At 48.6% G+C, this 24,081-nt stretch overlaps 9 protein-coding genes and 1 non-coding gene across 10 annotated transcripts; 5 read left to right on the forward strand and 5 right to left on the reverse strand.

Moving 5' to 3' along the window:
- Window positions 1-45: 45 nt before the first annotated feature.
- Window positions 46-1,231, reverse strand: F5Y00DRAFT_248565 (uncharacterized protein). The gene is made up of 5 exons (XM_048009457.1): window positions 1,203-1,231; window positions 824-998; window positions 752-771; window positions 495-677; window positions 46-431 (listed from the first exon to the last, which is right to left on the reverse strand). Exons 2-5 carry the CDS (start codon window positions 824-826, stop codon window positions 368-370), a joined length of 270 nt encoding a protein of 89 aa, XP_047860442.1. The 5' UTR covers window positions 827-998; window positions 1,203-1,231; the 3' UTR covers window positions 46-367.
- F5Y00DRAFT_198521 (54S ribosomal protein L3) lies at window positions 1,114-3,234 on the forward strand. Its single transcript, XM_048005308.1, has one exon. The coding sequence runs from the start codon at window positions 1,293-1,295 to the stop codon at window positions 2,556-2,558; it is 1,266 nt and encodes a 421-aa protein (XP_047860443.1). The 5' UTR covers window positions 1,114-1,292; the 3' UTR covers window positions 2,559-3,234.
- Window positions 2,786-5,700, reverse strand: F5Y00DRAFT_198474 (FabD/lysophospholipase-like protein). Its single transcript, XM_048005307.1, has one exon. It carries the CDS (start codon window positions 5,506-5,508, stop codon window positions 3,013-3,015), a length of 2,496 nt encoding a protein of 831 aa, XP_047860444.1. The 5' UTR covers window positions 5,509-5,700; the 3' UTR covers window positions 2,786-3,012.
- A 539-nt stretch (window positions 5,701-6,239) lies between these two features.
- On the forward strand, window positions 6,240-7,802 carry F5Y00DRAFT_274001 (uncharacterized protein; the record flags this gene model as incomplete). The annotated part of the gene is made up of 2 exons (XM_048013282.1): window positions 6,240-7,481; window positions 7,566-7,802. 2 exons carry the CDS (start codon window positions 6,240-6,242, stop codon window positions 7,800-7,802), a joined length of 1,479 nt encoding a protein of 492 aa, XP_047860445.1.
- Window positions 7,803-8,437: 635 nt separating this feature from the next.
- On the reverse strand, window positions 8,438-10,263 carry F5Y00DRAFT_274002 (FMN-linked oxidoreductase; the record flags this gene model as incomplete). The annotated part of the gene is made up of 8 exons (XM_048013283.1): window positions 8,438-8,487; window positions 8,585-9,118; window positions 9,179-9,200; window positions 9,271-9,423; window positions 9,493-9,743; window positions 9,881-9,921; window positions 9,977-10,113; window positions 10,171-10,263. The coding sequence occupies 8 exons, from the start codon at window positions 10,261-10,263 to the stop codon at window positions 8,438-8,440; spliced, it is 1,281 nt and encodes a 426-aa protein (XP_047860446.1).
- Window positions 10,264-11,147: 884 nt separating this feature from the next.
- Window positions 11,148-11,231, forward strand: F5Y00DRAFT_t146. The gene has a single exon. It is a non-coding gene; the product is annotated as a tRNA-Asn (tRNA).
- Window positions 11,232-11,579: 348 nt separating this feature from the next.
- On the reverse strand, window positions 11,580-12,584 carry F5Y00DRAFT_248570 (HAD-like domain-containing protein). The gene has a single exon (XM_048009458.1). The coding sequence runs from the start codon at window positions 12,529-12,531 to the stop codon at window positions 11,671-11,673; it is 861 nt and encodes a 286-aa protein (XP_047860447.1). The 5' UTR covers window positions 12,532-12,584; the 3' UTR covers window positions 11,580-11,670.
- Window positions 12,585-12,793: 209 nt separating this feature from the next.
- On the reverse strand, window positions 12,794-14,835 carry F5Y00DRAFT_248572 (transcription initiation factor IIF, beta subunit-domain-containing protein). The gene is made up of 4 exons (XM_048009459.1): window positions 14,206-14,835; window positions 13,872-14,148; window positions 13,604-13,806; window positions 12,794-13,548 (listed from the first exon to the last, which is right to left on the reverse strand). Exons 1-4 carry the CDS (start codon window positions 14,494-14,496, stop codon window positions 13,198-13,200), a joined length of 1,122 nt encoding a protein of 373 aa, XP_047860448.1. The 5' UTR covers window positions 14,497-14,835; the 3' UTR covers window positions 12,794-13,197.
- Window positions 14,836-14,960: 125 nt separating this feature from the next.
- F5Y00DRAFT_248573 (uncharacterized protein) lies at window positions 14,961-17,433 on the forward strand. Its single transcript, XM_048009460.1, has 7 exons — window positions 14,961-15,099; window positions 15,451-15,510; window positions 15,565-15,609; window positions 15,673-16,146; window positions 16,209-16,320; window positions 16,374-16,429; window positions 16,530-17,433. The coding sequence occupies exons 2-7, from the start codon at window positions 15,459-15,461 to the stop codon at window positions 17,072-17,074; spliced, it is 1,284 nt and encodes a 427-aa protein (XP_047860449.1). The 5' UTR covers window positions 14,961-15,099; window positions 15,451-15,458; the 3' UTR covers window positions 17,075-17,433.
- Window positions 17,434-17,918: 485 nt separating this feature from the next.
- Window positions 17,919-21,141, forward strand: F5Y00DRAFT_198609 (HCP-like protein). Its single transcript, XM_048005309.1, has 6 exons — window positions 17,919-18,885; window positions 19,244-19,457; window positions 19,629-19,662; window positions 19,766-19,824; window positions 20,281-20,345; window positions 21,005-21,141. Exons 1-6 carry the CDS (start codon window positions 18,065-18,067, stop codon window positions 21,048-21,050), a joined length of 1,239 nt encoding a protein of 412 aa, XP_047860450.1. The 5' UTR covers window positions 17,919-18,064; the 3' UTR covers window positions 21,051-21,141.
- Window positions 21,142-24,081: the final 2,940 nt, after the last annotated feature.

The raw sequence follows: 24,081 nt of genomic DNA on the forward strand, positions 1-24,081 counted from the left end.
TGATCAGAGTACTCTGCTGGAAAATACTGTCAGATATTACTATCTGTCCGATACAAATATAAAGCATAATAGAATAAAATCTATTACCAGATAACCTTTTAGTGGTATAGCGGTTTGTTCAACAAATACGTACTTCTGGTTTACATTGAAAGGCCTTATCGGACGGATCGAATGGCAAGGCTCCTTAAGCAAGGGACTTCTTAAGGGAGACTTTCTTTCTAGGGATGCCTCCCATAGGTCACTATCATTCGAAGAGTCACGAGCATCAACGGGGGATGACCACTTATATCCGCCGAAGTTCAGCCCAATGCCTGGTATTGCCCGTCTTAGAATATGGTATATGTACACCCCAACAATAATACCAGCTCTATGATTCTTCGGTCTTCTTTGCTTTCTGCGCCGCCTCGTACTCCCTTATCTGCTTAGTCCAGCTGCAAGACAAATTAGCATCCTGATACTCTCCCTACCTAGTCATGACACAAGATCAAACGTACTATCGGCTAGGGTAGAATCGATCCGGCTCCGGCATCTTATATCGCACCTCTCGGTCGGCGCTGAGCTTCCACGTCAAGGCCGTGATGCCCAGAATAACACCCATGAAGACCGCGGTATTCGCCTTCCAGTTGCTCGGTTGCGTGTACCAACCACCGGCCGGAGACCATACATGCTTGGGGTAGCTAGTGGGAGGTTAGATTCATCTGTCGAGGGCCGAGGCTCACATGGCGGGTAGGAGGGTCAGGTTGTAGCTTACGGAACTTTAGGACCGCCACCCTAGTACATAGGTATTAGTGACGTATAATCGAAGAGTTTACCAAGTACTTACCATCTTGTCCGAATGTGCGACGAACAAATTCTTGTATGGGGTCAATTGGGATAAATTGAGAGCGGGTGGATGGTTAAATATTAGGTACGTCGGGAAAGTTGCGGATTGCGGGTTGCGGTTTAAACTATTCGCCTACAGTGATATACGCCTTGCATTGAATAGTGCATTACCTAAACTTCGAGAACGTTGAATTAGCCCAGAATTGGTGGAATTCAATTGATTGGCGCTCGGGAGGGGTAATTGTTAAACCGATTATCTAAAGTGCCGGACATAAAACGGGTGGCACGTGCACGGTTCCTATCATTGGTCCCTGGCTAATCGCCCGTAGCTTCAATTCACAGAAACTTTTTCTTTAGCAGACAGACACGAGACCACTTACAAGCAATTGCTTTATTCCCCGCCAACCGTGTCGTGTCGTGTCTCAAACCCGCCCAGTGCGTTGGCATGAGGTGATCTGCGCTATCTCAAAATGAAGAGAATACGGCTGCACAGGTTATCGAGTCAATTACTCTCTACAACGCCCGCGAGGCCACCTCCTAGTTCGACAAGGATATGTCGAGCCGCCCAAACTTCCAGATTACAAGCTCCTCTATGCTGTCAAAGGAGATGGCAGACCACAGCATCTGAGGCTGCTCCCGAAAATATAAACGATGCTGAAGAACTTCCCATACTACCACCGGAGGAGGAACACATAGCACCATTGCCATCCCCGCCTCCGGAGCGAGCCTTATACTCGGCCAAGCTTGCGGCTCTGCATGCGCGACTCTCTCTTTCCTCCAAAATCCCCTTACAGACGCTCGCCCGAGCCCTTATAGACCCTTCAGCCGACGCAGACCCCCGCTTCAACAATGCGAATCTTGCATTTGTGGGCGCATCCATCCTCCAGTACCATACCTCGGAATTCCTCATTACCCGGTATCCCCGCCTGCCCATGGCCATTCTCTTCTCCGCCATGAAGGGCTACGCCGGCGTGCCGGCCCTGCACCAGATCGCACGTGCCTGGGGTGTAGAAGCGGCCGCCGCGCCCGGCGAGGAGGTGGACCCGGGGTTATTGCAGTTTTCGCACGACAAGCCGACGGTCATGATGAGCAAGTGGGGCTACGTGCGTGCCGAGGCGAAAGAAATCCAGAAATACAAGTGGCGCCGGGGTCTAAGCAGTTCGGTCTTGTACGACAATGCATTCGGTGAGATGGTCACGAAGCAGAACCAGCCGAAAGAAGGGGAAGACCTTGAGGTTAGTAAGGCGAGAAACACAAAAGATTTAACCGTCGACAACCCGGTGGGGAATGCGAACGCCAACTTCGTGCGCGCGGTTATTGGCGCCATCTATCTGTACTGCGGGCGGGATGCCGCCAAGACCTTCGTGAAGGCGCACGTTCTTTCTCGGACGCTCGACCTCTCTAACATGTTCGAATTTAAGACGCCAGCAAGGGAGCTGGTTAGGCTATGCGCGAGGGAGAACTTCGACGCCCCCGTCGCGAGGTTATTAAGCGAGACGGGTCGTCTGAGCAGGACGCCCGTCTTTGTTGTGGGCATCTACAGCGGGCGAGACCTGCTAGGCGAGGGCGCAGCTAGTAGCCTCGACGACGCGAGGATAGCAGCCTCCATCAATGCGCTAAAGGCGTGGTATCTATATAGTCCGGTCGACACCGCAGTGCCGAGCGATACATTTATGGAGGATGCCGCTCCGTTCAAGCCGGTGTACGTTGATATCGGTGAGGTTATATCAGCGTAGTCTCCGGCCTCGGAAGAGTTTCTACGCGAGAGCGCGTACGGATTATCCGTTACGGAGAGAGAATAGAGAATCGTTACTGGATAATGGCACCGGAGGGGATCATACGCGGGGGAAAAGGGATGATGATACCTAGCTGCTACGGAACTCATGAGGGTGGATTCAGGGGCCGGCATACCACGTGTGTCATTGTACTATATTCGAGAACCGCGAGCATAAATGGCCCATGTAGAACATACGAAGACAGCACCACCCACAACCACTCTTCGGCCGAGTGTAAATATCTACTTGCATGATTCAATTATCCTTCCTTTCTTCTAAATCCGTTTAAGTGTTTCCATCCCCATCTATCTGATCGGTAGGTAGTCTATCTTTTGTATATAAGGAAGTATGCAAAAGGGAAAAAAAGGGGGAGGGGGTAAGTTTCGTGGTTGATAGACCGAATTCGCGCAGCAAATTAGCTGAAATGATCGCCCTCCCCTAACCTATCTCCGATGCCCAAGCGTACTAAGCGCCTATATGCCTCCTCCTTAGCAGCGGCCTCACGTTCCTCGCGTAGCTTCTTCTTACGCTCGTAGACGGCACGTACGCAGCGGCGGATGCGGTCCTTACCCTCATCGAAGTTGGCGCGCGCGAGTGCCACTACCTTATCGACCTGCTCTGGGGTGTAGACGAAGTTCCAAGTGCTCATGTAGTCGCTTACGGCTGGGTTGACGCCGTCCACCTTCGGATTCGCTAGGAATGGTAAATATACTACGGTGATGCCTGCGCTGGGCTCCATCAGCTGCCACGACAATGCGTCGTCCGTAACTGCCTTTGTGGGCGGAGGCGGTTCCGACGACCGTTCCTCGGTCGTACCCACCCAGACCGTGCAATAGCCCAAGTCTGAATCCTCAGGGTGTGATACGTCGTGCTTCGTCTTGTCGCTTGGCTCTTCGGGTTGGTGTTTGGCTAGGTTTTGGCTCTGGGCTTGTTGTGCCTTCTGTACTTTAGTCTCTGCGTCGGCTGGTGAGTCTGCTTGGGCTGCGTCTAGCTGTTGTTCAATTTTTTTCGTCGAGTCTGTTTCCCGTGGCCACCCAACGCCAACGGGCCAGCCCTTCACGCCACGTTGGCGCGCGTACCCATCTACTACTGATAACCAGTTGTCCGTCTTGATATCTGCGGAGGCGTCGAATGCCACGATGATGTCGACATCTCGACCAGGTCGAAGTAGAGGGTAAATAGGTAGATTATTCGACATGCCGGCATCCATTAACTGTATATACTCATTATTGTATATGGTGGTTGGTGTCGTAAAGCGTAGCTTGCCTTCCATATTATACGTAAAATTAGGTATTTGTGCTGGATCGATCGGATGGACTTTCTCCAAATCTTCATTATAACCATATATCATTCCATCAACTGTAGCAAACCCGGTCAACTTCTTAACAAGCGGTCGAACTTCCCGATAATAGTGGCTAAGGGTTGCGCAGAAAGCACTGCCAAAAATACCCATCATAATGGGCATACGGAGCTCCGGTAGATGGAAGCCATTCTTCTCATGAGGTACGTCTTCTCCGTTGTTAAACCGTCGACCAAGAGCCCAAGTTGGAATTCCGGCGTTAAACTCTTCACAGAAAAATTCATAAGGCGTTAGTTCGAACCATTGGAACCATGCTTCCTGCTTTGCGATCTCTTTTGCTTGTTCTGGGCTGCCTTTCGACATATTCGCGGCTATTTCCGGGATTTCATGGCGGACTGCGGTATATATTGGCAGGGGATTTTGTCCATACTTGATGTACTCTCTTTGGTTGGAGAGTTTGAAGTCTCGTTCGTTAACACCGAGTTCGCCTTTTGGCACTAAGAGCCTTGCTGCTAATAAGATACCATATACGTCAACTAACCCAAAAGCTGCTTTAGGGTCCCCCTTTAGCTTTTCAACTACACTACTTAGGAGTAGCTTATTGGTCGGAGAAGATGTTAGGGACGAAAACGCAGCCGGAGGGTATGCGATATGAACCCCTAACCTTGCTTTTAAGTGGTCAACGATGCGATCAAACCGGCAGTTGGTCAGAGACGAATGGTATAGAGATTGCGTCCAGCATGAACCACTAACACCTGAAGTGTAGGTTACGCAGTCGAATAAGCCATCTTCTTGAGTGGCGAGGAGTGAGCCCGTGCCTGCAACTAAGGCTCGCAAGCCACCACCAGAGCCGCACATGGCTATTGTAGGAACATCTTCAGGGTTAACATCCTTCTCATCTAGGCCAAGATATTTGGCCAACGCCGCTGTCGCAATTTTCTTGCGCCGGGCTAGGAACTCTTTTTCATCGTCACAAAGCTCGTCTGAGACGCGCACCTTGGCGGAATACTGAATTTCAGGGTGAATGAAAGGGTCATGAGCCTCCTGCCATATCTCATTGGCTAGCGACCCATCTGCCATGGAAAGCTCGCGTTGAAGCTTGCGAATCTGGGCGGGAATAGCCTTAGACCAATCAGGAAGTATTAGCTCGGCGATGCGATCAGATAATGAAGACCATTCAATATCAGTAACATTTGAAAAATCTTCAAACCGGCGGGTAAAGGCTGACCAGGCGGTCTCCTCGGTTTGATGTTGTTGTGAGCCATCTTCAACATCCTTAGGAACATTCTTAGCCTGTTTAATACGGCGGGCTTGGCGGAATTGTTCGTCTGGATAGAGCGAGTAAATAAGCAAACCACCTAGTAGGAGTAAAGCCACGGGCACGACTATAAGGGGACTTTTACCAGCACCGGACTCCTTCTGTTGCTGTTTCGGGGAACTAAAAAACCCACGGGGGAACTGGGTTTGCTGTAATTGGGATGATCGACTAGAAATTCTGGATGCGCCGCTACGGATCGGCGGCAGGGCTAGTCGAGATGTTCGATGGAATAGTCTAGTTAAATGCCTTGCATAGCAAATTGCTATTAGTTGAGATCTCCGGTTGGATCTCATAACTACGGACCAGTACAAGCCTTGCTACTAGTATGGTGAGTTGGAACCTGCAACATGACTTCCGGACTGAGCTAGGATTCGGTAGAGATGTGAATAAGAGATACACTTGGTATAGGTCAGGTATTGTAATGGGAAAGTTGTGTTGTTTGCACCTAGGTTGCTGTTATGGTACGATATCGTGACATCATTAAGTTACTTTCTCATTTACATGTAGGTAGTACAAAGTCGACATGATTGCAATTATTGTTACAGAATATTTGGTCTGATATGCACGTAAGCCTACTTCTAAATTTTATATGTGCAACTAAGCATACTACCTATTTAACAAGGCTCGACTTAACTACCTGGGATATTACCTACAGATCAACCTTATCTATCAACTATCACCTTGATCGCCCACCCTTTCTGTTATGGTGGAAGAAATAGCGATGAGGAAGGCACAGTGGAATATATATAGACTATAATTGGTTCATAGAATTTCCATAATAACTTCCTAGAGTTCTCGTCAATATATTAAAGAAGGTGGTATTCGTTATGTAGTACCCTTATACCCTTAGAGAATCAAGTCGTAACTACGAATGGAAGATACCTTACAGCTTGCTACTCCCAGCCACCATCCTATTCCTCGGAATTTAGTAATTCATAACAGATTAAGGATTAAGTTGAAATATCGCAGAACGGCTTAGGTATATTAATACGACGGAATAGCACGCTTAGGTTATCCTATCACTATGTCGCTCCACAGGTGGTCTTTGCCCAGCAGGGCTTCCCGCGAGAAATCCAAAGACAGCGATCCAAACCACCGTACTAGATTCCCAACCATACACATCGGCGATACTATCTCTCGTCGGCGAGCAAATATCTCCTCCGCCTTCGCAAATTTATTCGAGAAGGATGAGAATTGCCCGAATAATGCAGAAACTAGCGGCACTCGTCTTACTAGCAACGATTTGCGGCCCTTTTCTTATATTGAAAATATAACGTCGAGTACTAGGTCTAGAGTGACGAAGCACGACGATGGATCTGATCATATTAACAAAGCCACCCTACAAATGTCTGGTCTCATTACCCAAAAATCCTTTGGGCAAGAGGTATCGCTACAGGAAACATTGCAAGAGCGCAACGCACGTAATCCTTTCAGTGACCACAATGCCAAATCATCAGAAGAGAGTACCTCGGGTGCTGATTCGCCAGCCTCACTCACTAAAGTCCGCAGCGCTTCGTCATCTTACCCGTCTGAAGGTATCCGTTCTCCGCCGGACCATTGCCATTCGCCCCAGTCGAATACTTGGACACAAGACTTCATAGCTGAGATATCTCACTACGGTACATATCCATCGGGAAACCCCCCGAGCAAATCTAGCGCTTCGGCCAACGATGTGTCAGTATTAAGTAATAGAGCTGGTAAGTGTCTTATGGAAGAATTAGCTGCAGCCGGTGGAATTTCAGATACCGATACAAGAACAGCAAGCAGTGATTATACCCCGAGACCACCGCTTTCAGATGTTGCTTCTACCAGCTATCCACAAGACAAGCTAGACAAGGACTACGACAACGATCACTTTGCCGCCGCGAGACAGGAAGTCTTTTCTGCACTAGATGGTCAAGGCCCGAGTACCTCGGCTATCCATGGCAGCTATCCTGAACCTGGACCGTCTCACACTAGCTCGTCTGACGAGGAATTTCCATTTCGGTTGAGTCATACAAGTTCTACGGATCCCCTTCGTCGGAGCGGGGAGACACGCAGGACACGTTTTACTAAAAAGATACACTGGAAGAATCAAGGCAACAATTATCATACTATGCCAGCAACTACTGCGCGAGGCGGTTCCCGACGAGGTCGGCTCCCTGAAGTTTCACCTCCCTTGGGAAGTCCGCAGCAACCTGGGTTTCATTGGACGGGATCCAACGCATCTTCTACTACACTAGTCAAACGGATCCAGAAGTTCAAGTTCAAGAAGTGGATAAAAAAGGTATGTATCAAAACCAAAACGCGGTTCGATAGCGCTATAAACATAGAAGCCGCTCCGCATGCATTAAGTAGACGGAAGTCCAAGTCGTACAGATCACGGAAGTCAAAAAGACATAACGGCGCCTACAAAGCGAAAGCGAAATCGACTAGGAGTCGTTGGAAGTCATTCAAGTCCACAAATAAAACAAATAAGGGTAATGAGGCAAGGGAGGGTATGGCGCATCGATTCATGAACTCACTGAGACCAAAGCACAGCATGCAATTCCCCATACGAGATAAGTCTAAGGCTAAGCATAGGAGAGCACAATCCTGTCCACCTTGAAGGTAACTGATACAGTATAAACATTCATGCTCCTAGGAGGTGGTTGGGTTGGTGTGTCATGGCGCTATCACGATAGTCTTGTGGATTGTATCTGTCTTTTAACCAAAGAGTTCATGGAGCAGGTCAGGGTCCGTTTACAGGACATCCTACCATGTCCTCCAAGCTTGGACTGTGAGGCTTCTCTAGAACATCGACTATAGAGTAGATGTACCAATGACAAAATGTGTTAAGGCTAGTCCTTCTTATACAACACGAGTACCGTGAAGCGAAGATATAATATTATGGCTATTTTGTGCTATAGGGTTAATGGCCGACATATATCATTTGCTTATGAAGAGAGAAATCTCGCGGGTGATCAAAGCTGGTAAAGGATTTGTTCCTAAATCAACACATATTCGAATTTACAGATTAAAAAGACAAAAAATCTTTAAATACAAGATATCTAGTCTCATACGGTAGGTTTTATTTCCTTAAGCTGTTATACCCCTATATGCCCCTTTTCAACTAATAGTAAACTCTAAGTCTCATGTAACCTATCTCAGACCTAAATCACAAGAGGGACAAGGTTGTCCAAATAGTAATTACAAGTTACTAAGTAGGGACTAATGAATACGGGCGGGAATTTCCTTGGGGAATCAGTGCCGCTTATGTCTATGATGCCTTGTCATGCCAAAGCCCCAACCATCTATTACGCAAGAGTACTGATTAGCAGGTTATAGCTTGATAGGAGGTATATATATAGCCTAGTATACGAGTTAGAATGGACACAGGCAATAACTCACATTGACTGGCCACGTGGATATCCAGATCCAGCTCGTCGGCCCAGTGCCACACCAGATCCGGATCCTTTAGGAACGCGCGCCCTACGATAACAGCGTCCGCGGACTTCGCGTCCAGGATGGCTTGGGCCTGCTTCCCCGACGTGATCCCGCCCACGGTGCCCACGAGCGTGCCCGTGCCGGCAACCGCCTTCTTGATCGCCGCCGCGTGGGGCACCTGGTAGCCGGGGCTGGCGACGATCTTCTGGCGCGCGTCGGTGCCGCCGGCCGAGACGTCGAGGAAGTGCACGCCGCGGGCGGCGAGCGCCTTGGCGAGGCCGACGGCGTCGTCGAGGGTCCACTGCGGCAGGCTGGGGTCGTGCTCGAGGTAGTCCGTGGCGGGGATCCGGCAGAAGATGGGGAAGGTGCTGGGGACTTGGGCCTTGAGCAGGTCGACGACCTCGAGGAAGAGGCGGGTGCGGTTGGTGAAGGAGCCGCCGTATTCGTCGGTGCGCTTGTTGGAGGATGGGGAGAGGAATTCGTTTAGGAGGTAGCCGTCTGCGGATGTGATGTTAGGGGTTGGGCTAGTTATATGAAGTTTTATTTAGATGTACTTACGCGCTCCGTGGACTTCGATGACCTGCTTTCGTGTTAGAGCTGTCTACTGACAACTTATCTACCTACCTATGTTTATGGGCGGGTTTACTTACATCTACACCAGCCTTCAAGGCACGCCGGACGGCAGCAACCCAATCCTTCTTGAACTTCTCGATATCCTCTTTAGTTGCTTCTTTCGGCACGAGCGTCTGCGCGTTATAAGCCTCTGGGGACGGAGCAATGACATTACTTGGCCATCCTTCCGACTGGATAATGCGTTAGTTTGGTTAAAATATTCTTAAGGGGGCCAGCTCTGTGCTTGCTTGCTTGCTTACATAGTCACGCGCCGCGGCTTTTCGGTCAATCCATGGCGCGACAGTGCTTGCTTTCCGTCCGGCATGGGCTAGCTGCACGCCGAACTTCACGCCCTGGCTGTGGGCAAAGTCGACGATTTGCTTCAATGGTGCAATGTGTCCGTCGTCCCAAAGGCCGATATCTTGGGGTGAGATGCGCCCTTCAGGCGAGACGGCGGTGGCTTCTGTCAGGACTAGACCTGCTCCTCGAGAAGCGAAACTCCCGAGGTGGACTAAGATCCGCAAGGGTTAGCTCTTTCTAGAGAAGGAATGGGAGTGTTATTTGTTGGATTTCAAACTTCCGACTTCTGGAATAGTGAAAGAAAAGGGGAGGGGGAGGGGAAGAGGGGCAGTTGCTAGAATCCCGTACCATGATGCCATATGGTCATAAACCCATCTCTTGCGGAGTATCTAGTTGATACAATTAGTTCCTCCCATAATAGAGCGAGTATGATAGATAATTTACTGGCACATCGGAGAGACGATAATGCGGTTTTGGAGCTCAATTCCATTGATCTTCAGGGGTGAGAAGAGGGAGCCTTCCGGCTGTACATCCCAAGGGGTTCCTGCAGGAGGATCCTGAACGGGCGTGTAAAAAGGAACCTTGATGGTTCATTAGTAAAACTGTCTACTGGTCTTGTTTCATTATTAGAGCCTTACGTTCGGAGCGCCGTAGTTGATCAGATTCTTCTCAGTAGAGCAAGGCTCTCCCGCTACGGGAGCTTGGTCAGCTTGGACTACCTTTTCGGCCATCTTGAATAAAAACACGAAAGAATAGCTAGGAATTGAGAGGCCTTTTACTCATAATCAAGACCAGCAGGTTCAGGGTTGAGTGATTTATACTCGAATCAGCCCTATATCGTATCGCCGAAAACTATACTACACCTTCTCCGCAGTTGTGTGTAACATGTAGTCTTACATCGTCAATCTGGATACATTTGTAGATCTTGGCAGGCCTTCATGTCCCAATAAACATACATCTTTTGCGGGTGCCTAAGGCTGTCTCTTAGTAATGCCCATACATGAGGATCCTTTCGATGCAACAGGACCGCATCGCCCATGTATCATTAGCACAACTCTAATAGCCCTATCAGCAGATAATTTGAACTTTTCTGACAATTACTATGGATTATGTCGAAATAGTCTTCTAGAGCATAGTGTCTTTGATCCCTCTCCCGCACTTAGAAACTTATTATTGTTGTTTCTTAACTTCTTCGGCCTGTTCAGCACTTCTACAATAGATCCTATATCACTTGGACCACTAGCTCCCGAGTAATACTGCCCCCCAATATTTCATCTAGGGTTAATGCAAAGAGAATAGGCTTCATTACGAATCTTGGAACTACCCCTATATCGGTATACTGCAAGGTGAATACGAGAAAAGTGGAGAACGACTCAACTCCATCATCCATGGGCAGATCTAAACAAAGTTTTAACTCTTAAACTGAGTGAATAAGCGTCTTGCAGGGCTAGCTCCGTTTAAGGTCTGACATGAGTGTACGACGAACTTCATATTATGGAGATCTGCGAAATTTCGCATTCAAATATTCTAAGCGCTGGTATTGTATGGATATAATAGAACATATCACTCAATGGCACTATCTAACACTACAAGAAGCTAGTGTACTTCTGCCGATTCCCCGGTGGCGCAATTGGCTAGCGCGTCTGACTGTTAAATAACTGTTATCAGGAGGTTGAAAGTTCGAGCCTTTCCCGAGGAGTTTATTTTTATACTTTTTTTCTCTCCTCGAGAGAGAAGGAGATTTAAAACCTTTTCTTTTGTCATGTGATCCATTGGCTCTGCTTGAGGGTTATGACTAAGTTGCATTTGGGTGCTTATATGACCTGCTTTTCCACGTGTCTAATATCTTCCGATTGCACGTATATTTGGCTGGGTAGCATTCGTAGTATAAGTGCGCAAATGATTGTATCATAAGATTCATTACTTCTCATCAAATAAATTAAATGATAGGAACCCTAAGAGGCCATGATCGGAGGTATTGACTGTTACGCTGGTCTGTATAGCACTCGTGCCGGTAGGATAACTTGTTGAATAAAGACCTTAAACAAACATCTAAAATAAATAAATTGAACAACGTAACCTGCTAAAGATCTACTACCGTTATATAGGTAAAAAGAAAAATTAGTCCATTCGTTCTTTCAACTGAGGACAAACCTGTCATCCGGTATATCTCTAAAATTTGAAGTCCACGCAAGACTACTCGTCGTACCTTGGTCCCGGACATGGGGCACCTCTTTTCCTATTCTCTGAAGTGTCTTCAACAACGACGAGTCTTCTTTATCCGAGACGACGAACCCCATATCAGCAGCGAGAAGGCACTCCAGATCGGTCGTCGAATCGCCGAAATAGACCGACGGTTTCCCGACTAGCCCCTCGGCTTCAAGCACGGCTTTCATGGCATCCAGCTTGTCATGCGAGTTGGTCAAGTTCCTCGTTTCCTCACGATGACTGCCATCGGCACCCCCCGAGTTCAATATAGGGGGCCCGACAACCGACCCATCTTCGCGTACATCGTTGGCGATGACCTTGACGCCAGATAGCTCGCCGCATGCGCCCTCGATAAATGCGGAACTCCAGTTCACAGAGAGAACCCAGACGCGCCAGCCCTCCTCCAGCCTCTTCTGAACGAACCGGGTAAAGCCACACCGGAGCGTAATCGTGCCCTTCCCAACTAAGTCCCGCCCCGCCTCGCGAAAAGCAGCCGGGCTAATCCCGCTAAAGAGGCGACAGCCATTAATGCGGCTGAGAGAGCGCGTCTCAACCGCCTTCATATGCCGTAAGAACTCCACCTCCTGAGCAGGTAAGCTGCGCGCGTGCGGCTGGGGATGGTACCCGTCTACATGGGCGCTATGGTCGTCGACGTAAGCGTTGACGACGGCATCCCACTCCTTCTGTAGGTCCTGGCCCTCGTCTGCTCTAACGCGCAGGGCGAAGTTGGCGAGTTCGCCCACGGTGTCTTTTACCGTGATCGTTCCATCGAAGTCTAGAAAGATGCTCATTATGAATGAATATAGGGTATATGAATACAAAGTACACCGAGGGGGGGGGGGGGATGATGAAGAGTGGGGAAAGGAGAAAGGGGTCGTTGTTATTTTGGCCTTGGTTGGCTGGAATTAGGTAATATAATTGTGGAGATACATGTATGTATGTAAGAGGTCTTTCTCGAGGAGTACGGAAGTACGTGGTATGGAGTCTTGAAAAGGGGGTTTATATTTAATTCGAAATGTGGTAGCTTAACATGATAGATTGATTCACTGCCAGTTTCCAGTATGTGCCCAAGAAAGAATATACAACAATTCACTTAGTATGGATATGTCAAGTGAGTCAATATTCGCTAAAGCTGGCCCGTAACAACGTTAGAAGCCAAACTATCAAAATACCAAAAACAGATTACCGCCTCGCGTATCAATCAATGTACAAACATGTTGCTTTCTCTCTAAACTTTGCGGAGTCTGTCACGCAATAGTAATAATTTTCATAGTCTGAACTTGCGCAGACTCTGACCACTAAACCTCAGTCCTGATTGTGCGATGCCGAGGGTATCATTTATGGTACAAGGTCCCCGAGTATGTATCATAACCGTAAAAAACGCCGTAACTCCTTTTCCTTGCCGTACGGCCTTTAGTCACCCATGTTTCCCGACGGAACTCTCTCCCGTACTCCGATTATGGAAGAACATCCTCCATCTCCGCGTCGGACTCCGATTCGTCCTCCTCGGGAGCAGTATCGGGCGCAGCGCCGTTGGCTTCAAGGACATTGAGTCCTCCCTTGTGATCTGAATTCAGTTCCCAGTGATTGGCAAAACGTCCGGTCTTGTGGAGAATCGCCACCTCCTCCAAGTTCTCTCGTAGCCAAGCCTCCGGCTGGTTTAGGTGTTGTTTGAAAGCTTTCATAGACCAGTAGTTGAATTGCTCGAAGCAGCCGAAGATGCGATCGCGCAGCTCGCTCTTTGGTAAACGAGCGGCCTTTTCTTCCTTCTGCTTCTTGGCTCCCTTCTTGACATCAGGACCCGTGCGCTGAAAATGTTAGCGTACTGACAGGGTTAGAGATCAGAGTCAAGAGAAAACTTACAACAAAGTTGCTAAATTTATCGTTGGAAACATGCGCGCCAGCTTGGATAAGGCCGGTAGGCCTTGCAGTAGAGGTAAGCGTGGTGGTTGCCTTCGGTTTCATCGCATCATTATTTCTTATGCTGAGCCAATGCTTAGTCTCTTCTGTCCAAGCCGGTCGACAGTTCAGCTCGTGGCGAAATCGACCAGCAAGAACCGTTTTCTCTGCAACCAATTAGTGTTCTGAAGCGGAAATTGGCTGTTGAGGCAGATGGAAATGCGTCACTGACTGGGAATAGCCTTCCTGTAATAGGGTTGATATCGGGCTTTGCGGCCACGCTTTTCACCCTCCGGCGGCGCGGTTTGCTGGGGGCGCTCTGGTTTCGGACGGAGGTATGAAGGAATATCGCTATTGGCTCCTTGAGCCTTCGATTTGTATCCAGGCAGATCTTGCTCAGTGAATAGGAATGTATTGATCAGGCTCATATCCTTAACCTCCAGATTGTATTCTTTGGGGATCTGCTGATGGGGTGCAAGTTTATGGTCCAACAGGATAGCTATACGTGGCTATGACGGGATTAGCTGGGGTTTGTAGGCGTTTCGGAATGATGAATATTATTTCACCTTTGATTCTCCATTTGGACCGACCTCTGACCACTGGCGTAGAGTACCGATTCTGATTTCGTCATTGTCATCCATGTTCGCCCAGGCATCGTAAAGATATTTTGGTACGTGGGTCAAGTAAACGGCCCCATCTTCCATATCGTTCGGGTCGTAGAACTCAAGATCTCCGGCATCTTCGTAGATGTCATCTTCCGACATAGCTCCGGGGGAAGGGCCAACATCATCAGCTTCGGACTTGATGCTAGGCTCAGGCTTGATGCCCTGCTCGGCCTTGACTCTGGGTGCAGCCATGCTGACGGCTGTATCCGCTGTGTCCGCTGTATGATGTATCCAATGGGAAGGGAGTCAAGAAGGGGATTCGGCTCTCTCGAATGATGTTGTATGTTGTATGCTGTATGCTGTAATGATTTAGATTTAGATTGCTGTGGAAATGTGGCGGGTGGATGCGGTGGAACAGTTGGATGTTGATGTTTGAAAGGGTCGAGCACGCGGCTCGTGTCAAGACTAAAAGAAGCTTAATGATGTAAGGTTAGTGGTAAATCAGCCACCACTGCAAGCAGTTCTAATTGAGTGGGTCTTCAAAGGCCTTAGATAATAGGGTTGATGGTAAGCTGATGGGTTGGCCTTAGGTAATCATACAGGAGTTTGAAATTGAATGTACAGCTAACTACCTTTTTTTAGGTATGATGTACCTACCACCTACGTAATAGTAGGTGCCTTCTAGATCCGATGCTCTGATTAGATAAGGTTAATTTGCCCCACCTAGCCCGTTGTTTTCCACCAACCCGCCTGCCCGCCCGAAACCTTCCTTGCGCCTCAATTCACGTCTTAGACATCACACAATCGGAAAACATCACGATATAGTCTTGTTAGGTTACAAGACATTAGTTCAAGGTTTGCTTCCCTCCCTTATTCACAAGCATACCTACCTAGGCATCCTAGATTGCCCTCCAAATTCATTGAATGTGATTCCGTTACCGCGCCTAACTAGAATCATTGTCATTATTGTTCACGCATTCCGGCTTCTTTGTACATTGCGACTGTAAAACTCCACCCTGACCCATTTCCCTCTCCTTCTTGCCACTAAGCAAGGAAGTCGCGATCCAGATAAACATTGCATTATATTACACTACATATCGTTCCACCTATCCGACAACCTTCTCATCTTTCTTAAAGCATATTTCCTTACGATCGACGAGGCATTTTCTCTAACTTGTAGCACCTAACTTACGTCTCATCACCTAGTCGCAAACATGTCAACATCTGAAGATCAAGAGCTGATGGCCAAGATCAGCAAATTAGCTGGTACGTTTACCATGGCATCTGTGTTCTACGTACGTCTTGCTTATTCAAAACCAGGTCAAATTAATCGCCACAAAGCCCAGCGCGATGGCGTCAATTCGGGTATGAAAACTTATTTGATTACGCCAATTATTTACTGTCCTTAGATATACTAATACGCCAAAGATCCTAACCCCCCTTCCCGAGCATCCCATTATCGTGCTGCCCCGTATCCTCGTGGTGGCTATCGTGGCGGACGTGGCCGACCCCTCCCGACCTATCGCAACAAGACTCTAGTTCTCAATGGACAATCTCGGCCTGCAGCCGATACTAGCGATACCGCCAACGAGACTTCCGATCCTGCGTCTCCGTCGTGGGTCACGAAGACCGACCGTCATATGCAGCTGATCAACACTTCTGTATACGAGAAGGAATCGCAGCAACGCGCCAGTGCCATAGAGCAGACTCATCGCCAGAAGCAATTCCAAAGGAACAACCGCGAGAAGACTGTTTTTATGAACAACGTGCTTCAGGGTGTTGCTAATGTTAAACCTGTTGGGCTTCCTAGCGTATCCACACCAGCTTCCCAATACGAGGTTGTAGTGGATGGCATTCTCTTTCGAGTTGTGCAGCAAGGCAGCAAGCTTGTGAAAGCACCCGGTGAGCATTTTCCCAAGTGGACATGCAGGTGCAACGTTTAATAACTAACAATCAATTATTAGACGACGTAAACCCCCCTTCGGCTACCCCCAAAGTGACATCAATCGGTGGTGTCAAATTTCATCGTACTAAGCACGGCAACCTTGTGAGGCACGGTGTCGTAAAAGCCCAGCGGTATGTAATCTCAAACAGATCTGAACCTCTTGCTAACGCAATACTGTTGGTAGGTTTGCTGGCGGAGTTAAGAAGGTCAACGAGCAGTGCAAGACCTTTTCATGGACCGGTATCGTCTTCCTTCATACTACGAAAAAGCCCATCTCGCGACTCGTGGAGACCTGCGGTGTGGTAAGACCCCCGGTAGAGATACTAACGATTCGTTGTAGGATCATGCCCGAAAGGCCCCGGATGTCGGTATATCCACGATGCTTCTAAGACGGCTATCTGCCGAGAGTATCTTTTAAAGGGTAAATGTCTACAAGGTGACGCTTGTGACCTTTCACATGACATTACAGAAGAGAGAACCCCTCTCTGCGTGCATTTCGCCAAGGGCAATTGCTACAACACCTCGTGCTCATATATCCATGCGGCACACTCCCCAACAGACCCCGTATGCCGATCCTTTGGAATATATGGATACTGCGAGAAAGGAGCGCTATGTCCTGATCGCCATGTATTCGAGTGTCCTGACTTCAGCAACACCGGCGTATGTAAGCTCAAGGGTTGTAAGCGGCTTCATATCGAAAGGGCTAGTGTCCTTCGAAAAGCAAACAACCGCGCATCTAGTGAGGATACAGACGTATCTAGCGACGACGATGACGCCGCAGCAGACAGCGATGACATCGACTCCGATGAGGTTGAGGAGTTTGTCAAAAACGATGGCGAAGAGGACCTCGATTTTGTCCAACAAAGGGATTACATTGGGTTTTAACAAGCCTCGCCGGTTTTTTACTAACTATCTAGGCATTGAAGATGTGGCTCGTTTGGACAAAGCCTGTATTGCCAAGGCGATGTACTTACTGCCTTTCTTAGAATCGGTTTCTAGCTCTTTAGCTAGCATCTAGACGGCACATATCACGGCCGTTGGTTGGCGTTTGAAGGTTGCCTTATTCGTACAACAGTTCGTGATACCCATTGCGATGCGTTTCGCCTTAGGCGACCGTTAGGAGTTGATACCCTGAGTGGAAGAAGAAAAAAGAAAGAAAGACAAAAGATAGTCAATTGTAATAGAAAATAAACATATTGTATAACCATGATGGTATATTGAGTAATTAAGGAGTATCTATCTGATTATATTTCACATGTGAATTCTAGACCCTTTATGATAGCCTATAAGACATGGTTATCGGACTTGAATAGGTAGGTCATAATTAGAGCCTTATGTTCTATAATTATACCAACTATAGTATTGTACCTAGAAGTTAACCCCACCAATAGGCGACTTGACGCTACAAGGCGAAGGGGCTCTACCTATGTACCTAATCTATGTATGAAAGTATGAAACCTCTACCTAATGTAATACCACCCATATTGGAAGGATTGGAACAAAGGCGTAGTTTCCCTTTGTTAGTTACTCGAAGGGCTAAAATAAGGGAAAGCAGCATATTTTATTCGTTTTATTCAACAGCGGAAATCGCAGCCCCCCCTTCCCCCCTTCTCCCCTTTTTTTAAGGTTGCTCAAAGCTCGGCGCGTAAGCTGGGGCTGAATTGAATGGGCTAACAGCTTGAATAATGGAGGCCTATTAAAGAAGGAAATGACTACCTTGAATTGGAATCGGTTCCATTAATTGTTTTTGTTTTCGTTCTCTAACATCTACAACTAGATTATCGCGTTTATATATACAACATTTATTTAATAACTATACATTTTGAAAAAAAAAAACATAAAAGTATTCAATTAGGTACCTAAGGTAAGTAAGTCATGGGGATACGCGATCTTATCAAAAAGAAAGATCGACTAGATAGTGGTCATGGCGGTGGCGGCGTAGATCGCGAAACTTTAGATAGACTCGCCGGACCCGAGTTTACCTTCATACGGTCTGATACAACCACTCAAGAGATCATCCATCCTCCGAGTTATCCGAGGAATTCTGACGGAAATAACAATTACCTAACGGCCAAAGACGCCGTAACGTCACCTTCGAAGACGCGCCGTAGTCTTGACGTCTTTAGGCCGCGATCGCGGGGCAGCAGCACATCCTCGGTCCAGAACGACGGCTCCTCGCGCAATCAATCCAGTGGCCACTACCGCCTATCACAGCGTCTGCACCTGTCTAAAGCCCCGCCTACGTCCGACTACGTGCCCGAAAACCTACCGCAAATCAACGTCTCGGCCGAAGATGGATCCGGTGGCGGCCAAGGAGGTGTCGGAGGGGCGGGTGTAGACAAGGACGCATACGAGGGACAATGGGAGAAGAGAGCAACGATACTGGCCGAAGCAAATGAGAGGGGGCAACGCCGGGGCAGCAGAACACCTGGTGTCGTGTCGCCGTCTCGGTCGCCATCTCCTTCGCCCTCCGCGGAATTGGCTGGGTTGCGGCTGCGGGATGACGGAGGAAACGGAAACGGACCCAAGACGGACGGCGTGGTCTCGTCAAAGGTGATAGACGACAACATCCAGGAAGCTATCCGATTGCACGAGGATGGGCAGCTCGAACAGTCTACGCGGCTGTTTGGGCGCCTGGCCGATCCCCAGGGCGCGAATAACCCCCTGAGCCAGGTTCTTTACGGTCTTGCTCTGAGGTCAGTAGTTGGATCGCCACCATCGTCGTTTCATTGCTATTTATGGAATCATCGTACCGCATCGCACCGCATCGCATCGCATCTCATCGCGTCTCATGCGTGTCTCACTGGCACATGGCTACGTCTAGACCCATCTGGAGAATGCCCCTGATCCCTTTTCCTGTTTCCTCGAAAGAGGAAGAGCGAGAGAGATTTATGGCTTCTGGGTAGCTATGGGTAGCTAGATAGATTACACAAGCGAATGGAGCGATGGTGGCAAAGTTGCCCACATACGAACACGAAAGTACCACTACGGAAGAAGACAAGAGTACGTTCGGAGAAGCTAACATCCTGCCTTCGTGCTTTGGCGGATCTTTAGGCACGGCTGGGGTTGCGATCCAGATCCCGAACGAGCTATCACCTACCTGTCGGCGGCAGCGTCGAATGCGGCAGCGGTCGAGAGCATGGCGCTACAGGCGGGCCTAAAGAAAGGAGGTGCCGCTAAGGGAGAGCTCGTCCTGGCCATCTTCGAATTGGCGAATTGCTTCCGCCACGGCTGGGGCATACCGCGAGATCCAGTCGCTGCTAAGCAGGTGGGCCACCAACACCATTACCGTTTCATTATTGAAGCATAACGGAGGTCAAGTGGGTGAGGAGTGCTGAGGAGAAGGGGACGACACCTTGTACCCACCAGCTAGACCTCGTCCCAAGTCCCGCTATTTTTTTTATGATGATCAAATCGACTAATGGTTACCGTCGGGCAGTACTACGAGACAGCGGCCAACCTTGGAGATACTGGTGAGTGGTTCGACCTCGTCGAAAGTAGACAATACCGTTGCTTGCTTGAACGCTCTTGGTGATGGGATAGGCTGACAGAGGGCATGTTGCTCGGTGTACGCAGATGCCATGAATGAAGTCGCCTGGTGCTATCTGGAGGGTTTCGGATGCAAGAAAGACAAGGTACGTTAGGCGCAAAGCCAGGTCTCCTCGCTGTCTATCTATTACCTCTCTTCGCTACGTATCACTTCCAAATCCGGCGCCTCACGTCTCTGCCCAAAGCTCACCACTACCACACCACGCGAGCGACAGCTAGGCATGATGAAGTGTCAGCCTCATGTGGCCTAAATTGTGGCTTGTCTGGTCAGCTCGCTCGCTTGGCTTCCGGGGTTAGATCAGGATGTCTTGTCTCCGAAGCAGTAGCGGCAAGCTAAGCAGCCCTGCTGCTCGGTCCTAAATCACGATCACGTCCCGTTGGGCAGCAATGAGGCTTGCTTCCAGCCGCAAATCAGAATCGCATACTCGGGGGCGACAGCTCTCGGAGTACCTAACTCGCCCTAACGTCCCGTCCCCATCTGCGTGCCTAAGGAAGGGAAGGGAGAAAAATCACATGAGACTAACTGTATGCTTCCCCTTTAGTATGCTGCAGCAAGGTACTACCGTCTAGCGGAAGAGAACGGCAACAAGACCCTAGGAAATACATGGTAAGTGGTCACATTTATTATCCCTTCTCGTAAGCTACTCGTATGACTAGTCTTGATTTTCTCTTGGCAAAGCCCTTTCTCCTTTGTCGTTTCGTCCCGTACGTCGACGGCGCAGCAAAAGCTACGAGACCCCGGCCGTCGCGGACGAGTGGTGTTCGGGGTAGACGATAGGCTATCCGTGTTTCCGGACATATTTGCAGAAGTTCGCCCTGTCTTTTTATTTTCCCTTTTGACAACAAGGCTCCGAGCGGGTCTAGAACAAGGATTCGCTTTTTGCTCTTTTTGGGTTCGTCTCCATTAAAAGACGGCCGCGAAAACGGGTCGCCGAGTTGGGGTCTAAACGAATCAGAGCCTCATCTTTCACCGAATCCGGGAAATGTCGCTCTTCGTTTCCTCAATTCCATTCTTATCCTCCTATGGCGCTTGCTACCGTCCCACGTCCCACGTCCATCGTCTATCGTCTATCGACTACCGTCTACGTCCAATGTAAATGCCTCAGTTGCAGCGGAGCAGTCCGGTTTTGTTCGACTCTGATCTACCCTAACTCTGCGCTGTCCTACACGCCGTCTCGCTTTGCCGAGCTTCTCCGAATCTAGCATATACCCATCTATCTACCAGTGTAACATTATTTTTACTAACCAATGACGCACGGGGTGTAGGATTTGGAAGGACAAGTATAATCCTACGAACTCCAAGAAAAAATAAGCAGCATTCCCCTCCTGGAGCGACGATGACTACGTATGATAGGCTGGTAGAGATGGAGATGACTATTCGCCAATTGGATACATGGCGTCCCCAGCCCGTGTAGCCCCTATCACGACATGCTGGCGCATTGGATACGGGTTTCTCGACAATAGGTTAGGTACCGAGACAAGCACTCGCAAACATGACGATAGAACGGGCGAATCCGCCTAGGCGTCGAGGAAAACGGAAGAGGAGGTCTTATTATTATTTGTTCCCCTTTTGCTTTTGCTTCATTCGCGGGGTTTCTTCAGAAGGGCCGCAGCCGGTAGCAACCAGAGATGCTGTGCATCATCTTTGCATATGCACTGACGATTGTGGGGGAATGCATATTTATTATTCTGTTCTTGTCTTACATAGTTTGTATGTAGCAGGAGGGCGCCGAGAGAGGACGAGCAAGTAAGAAAAAGGGGGTGTGAAGATGGTCAGATACTTCTTGTTCTTGCATACGCCATAGTTGTGATCGGCCTTGGCTTTACGGGTTTTACCTGGGTTATTCAATAGTCAAATGTGCACTTTGGGGTATCTCAACAGCCGCCTCTTACTCCGTTCTAAGCTAGAATTTACCAATGGGGATGGATATGCAGGTTGATAATTAATTGGGGTGCTTGGTTGGCTAGGTTGACTTGCTTTTTTGGCGGTCGGTCGAGGCTGATTTGACTATTCTTGAACCCCATCGTCGAGTAAAACTCGTGCCCGGTTCCCCATCCCTTTGCCCCCTTTGCCTTCCACCTGGGCTGGTTGTCTAAGGCGTCTTTCCCGTGCGGAGAAGACATGCGGCTGATTGAATCCGCCCGCAATTTGTTTCGTATATCTTAATGTACTGGCCCTTGCACATCGACTCGTGGGTTCGGAGAGCCTACGTACATGAGATACATACCTACCTACCTCATAGATCATCGTAATGTAGATAACCGTGATGAATGAGCCTCAGGCTTAGCTAACAACGAGATAGCCAAGTACCTAGGTTATCTCCCTCGCCGTCCGCTCCCTTGCGCGGGATACAGTCAGCACCGGCTTTAGCTGGCTAAGCTTTCCCTCGAGGGAACATCGTCGTCGTCATGGACGAAACCAAAACCAACCGGCTTACCAAACTTCGACAGGACTGACTTGACTACCTACCCGATGGAATCCGCCCCGGGGAGATATTGTCCGAGCCACTACCCCAGCTTACTTGCTACCGCATCGTACTATCTATCTTATCGTCTCATCTTCGCAACGTGTGCGACACGAGGGGCTGAGGGCATAGGTTAGGTTAGGTTAGGTAGGTTGTAACTTTGTAAGTAGTGTAACTGGGCGCATTAAACGGTGTCTGTCTGCCTCTTGTCCCCCGGACCCCAGAGCTCTTTATTTTCTTTCGCTGATGCTGCTGCTGTTGTATGTATGTATGTATGTAGAGTAATTCCTAACCTACGGGTCCGGGTAGCTACCGCGTGTTCCCGGATGGCACTATGCTGCGAAACGTCTTACAGGGAGGTTTTCTTTTCCCCGGTGACCTTCTTCTTGTCATACGTAGCATACCGCGTTTACATGTCTTAGGTACCTACCTACCTTGAGGCTTGGATATGTACATAACTTTTGAGTAGATAGGTACCTAGGTAGGTAGGTAAGTAGGTGTTTACCGGTACGCTCACGTACCTATCATATCGCAAGTCCTCGCTCGCTGTCCGGGTAAGGTCCATTCCGCGCAGTGACCGTTATGCTGCCGTACGCAGGTATATATGTGTATGTGTATGTATATAAGTGCGTGCGTACATACATACATACATACATACATACATATATAGCACGTAATTACTTACCCCTTATCACAGACCCGTCATCGTCCACCATCTTATCAAACCCCCTTTCTTTTGTTTCTTCTGCAGCACGTTGTAGATCAGCAGCAGCAGCAGCAGAACTTCCCGCTAATGACGTTCCGTGCATCTTGACCGGCTGCCGGGATAAGAAAACTTACCTTACCTACCTGGGTATCGTAGGACTCTGATAGTCCGACGATCCCGTGTCACTTGCGCGACGGTATTCGATTTGTCGCTTTTCTATGTAAGTGCCTCCTATTGTAGGCGTATTTACTTGCGTGCTTGGGAGGGACGTAGGACGATAGGCTCGCGGGTTTGTGATAGATTTCTCTGGAGCGCATCGGGACTTACGTGACAGGTCAGGTATGCCGATCGTGGAAATGGAAATACGACGTATATACAGAGGTAACAAAGCCGGATAGCTACGTGGTGATACGTTTGTTATTTATGACTAATTTGCTATACATAGAGGCAGGGTTATGAGCGAAGGACTTGTCTGAAAAAGTCACGTAAGCCCCTATTCGTGCTAACTGGCGGTAAGCATACCTACATTAGGTATACACGAACATATCCGTGCAATTCTATTAGTCGATATTCATCTCAGGAGAATTGATAACAGCCAATCTATGCTATTCTACTAATCGCACCTTCATATACGTGATACTATCCCTTGGATCTCAGGCTTGACAAGTTGGACAGTCATCTCCCTACCCCATGGGGAAAAGGGGGATGGATGATAAATAAAGTACCTAACCTATATAGTATGACGAGACTTAGGACTGAGCGACGACTGACTGGTCACCGCAAGTCGGACGATGGCATGATGGTACGATAGCAACAGGTAGGCAGGCAGACGATAAGCAAGCACGTAGCCGCCCCCTTGTGCTCCCCCCCGGCGCCCCCTCCGAACGTCCAAATTCCCAGCTGCCTGGTCGTTGGCGACGAACGCGTCGGACGAAATTGACCGTTGAATAGGGGGCGTTGTTGTGCGTGCGTTTGCTGCCGTTGGGCAAAGCCTTGTATGCCTATTCCGGGAGGGGCCTAGATCACAGGGCGAGACAATAGGCCATGTGCCTGAATATTGATGTCCTATGCATAGGGTTTTTTTTTTTTTTTTTTTTTTTTTTTTTTTTTTTTTTTTTTTTTTTTTTTTTTTTTTTTTTTTTTTTTTTTTTTTTTTTTTTTTTTTTTTTTTT

This window comes from Daldinia vernicosa (genome assembly GCF_022497035.1).
Source record: "Daldinia vernicosa strain CBS 139.73 unplaced genomic scaffold F5Y00scaffold_73, whole genome shotgun sequence".
NCBI lineage: Eukaryota > Fungi > Ascomycota > Sordariomycetes > Xylariales > Hypoxylaceae > Daldinia > Daldinia vernicosa.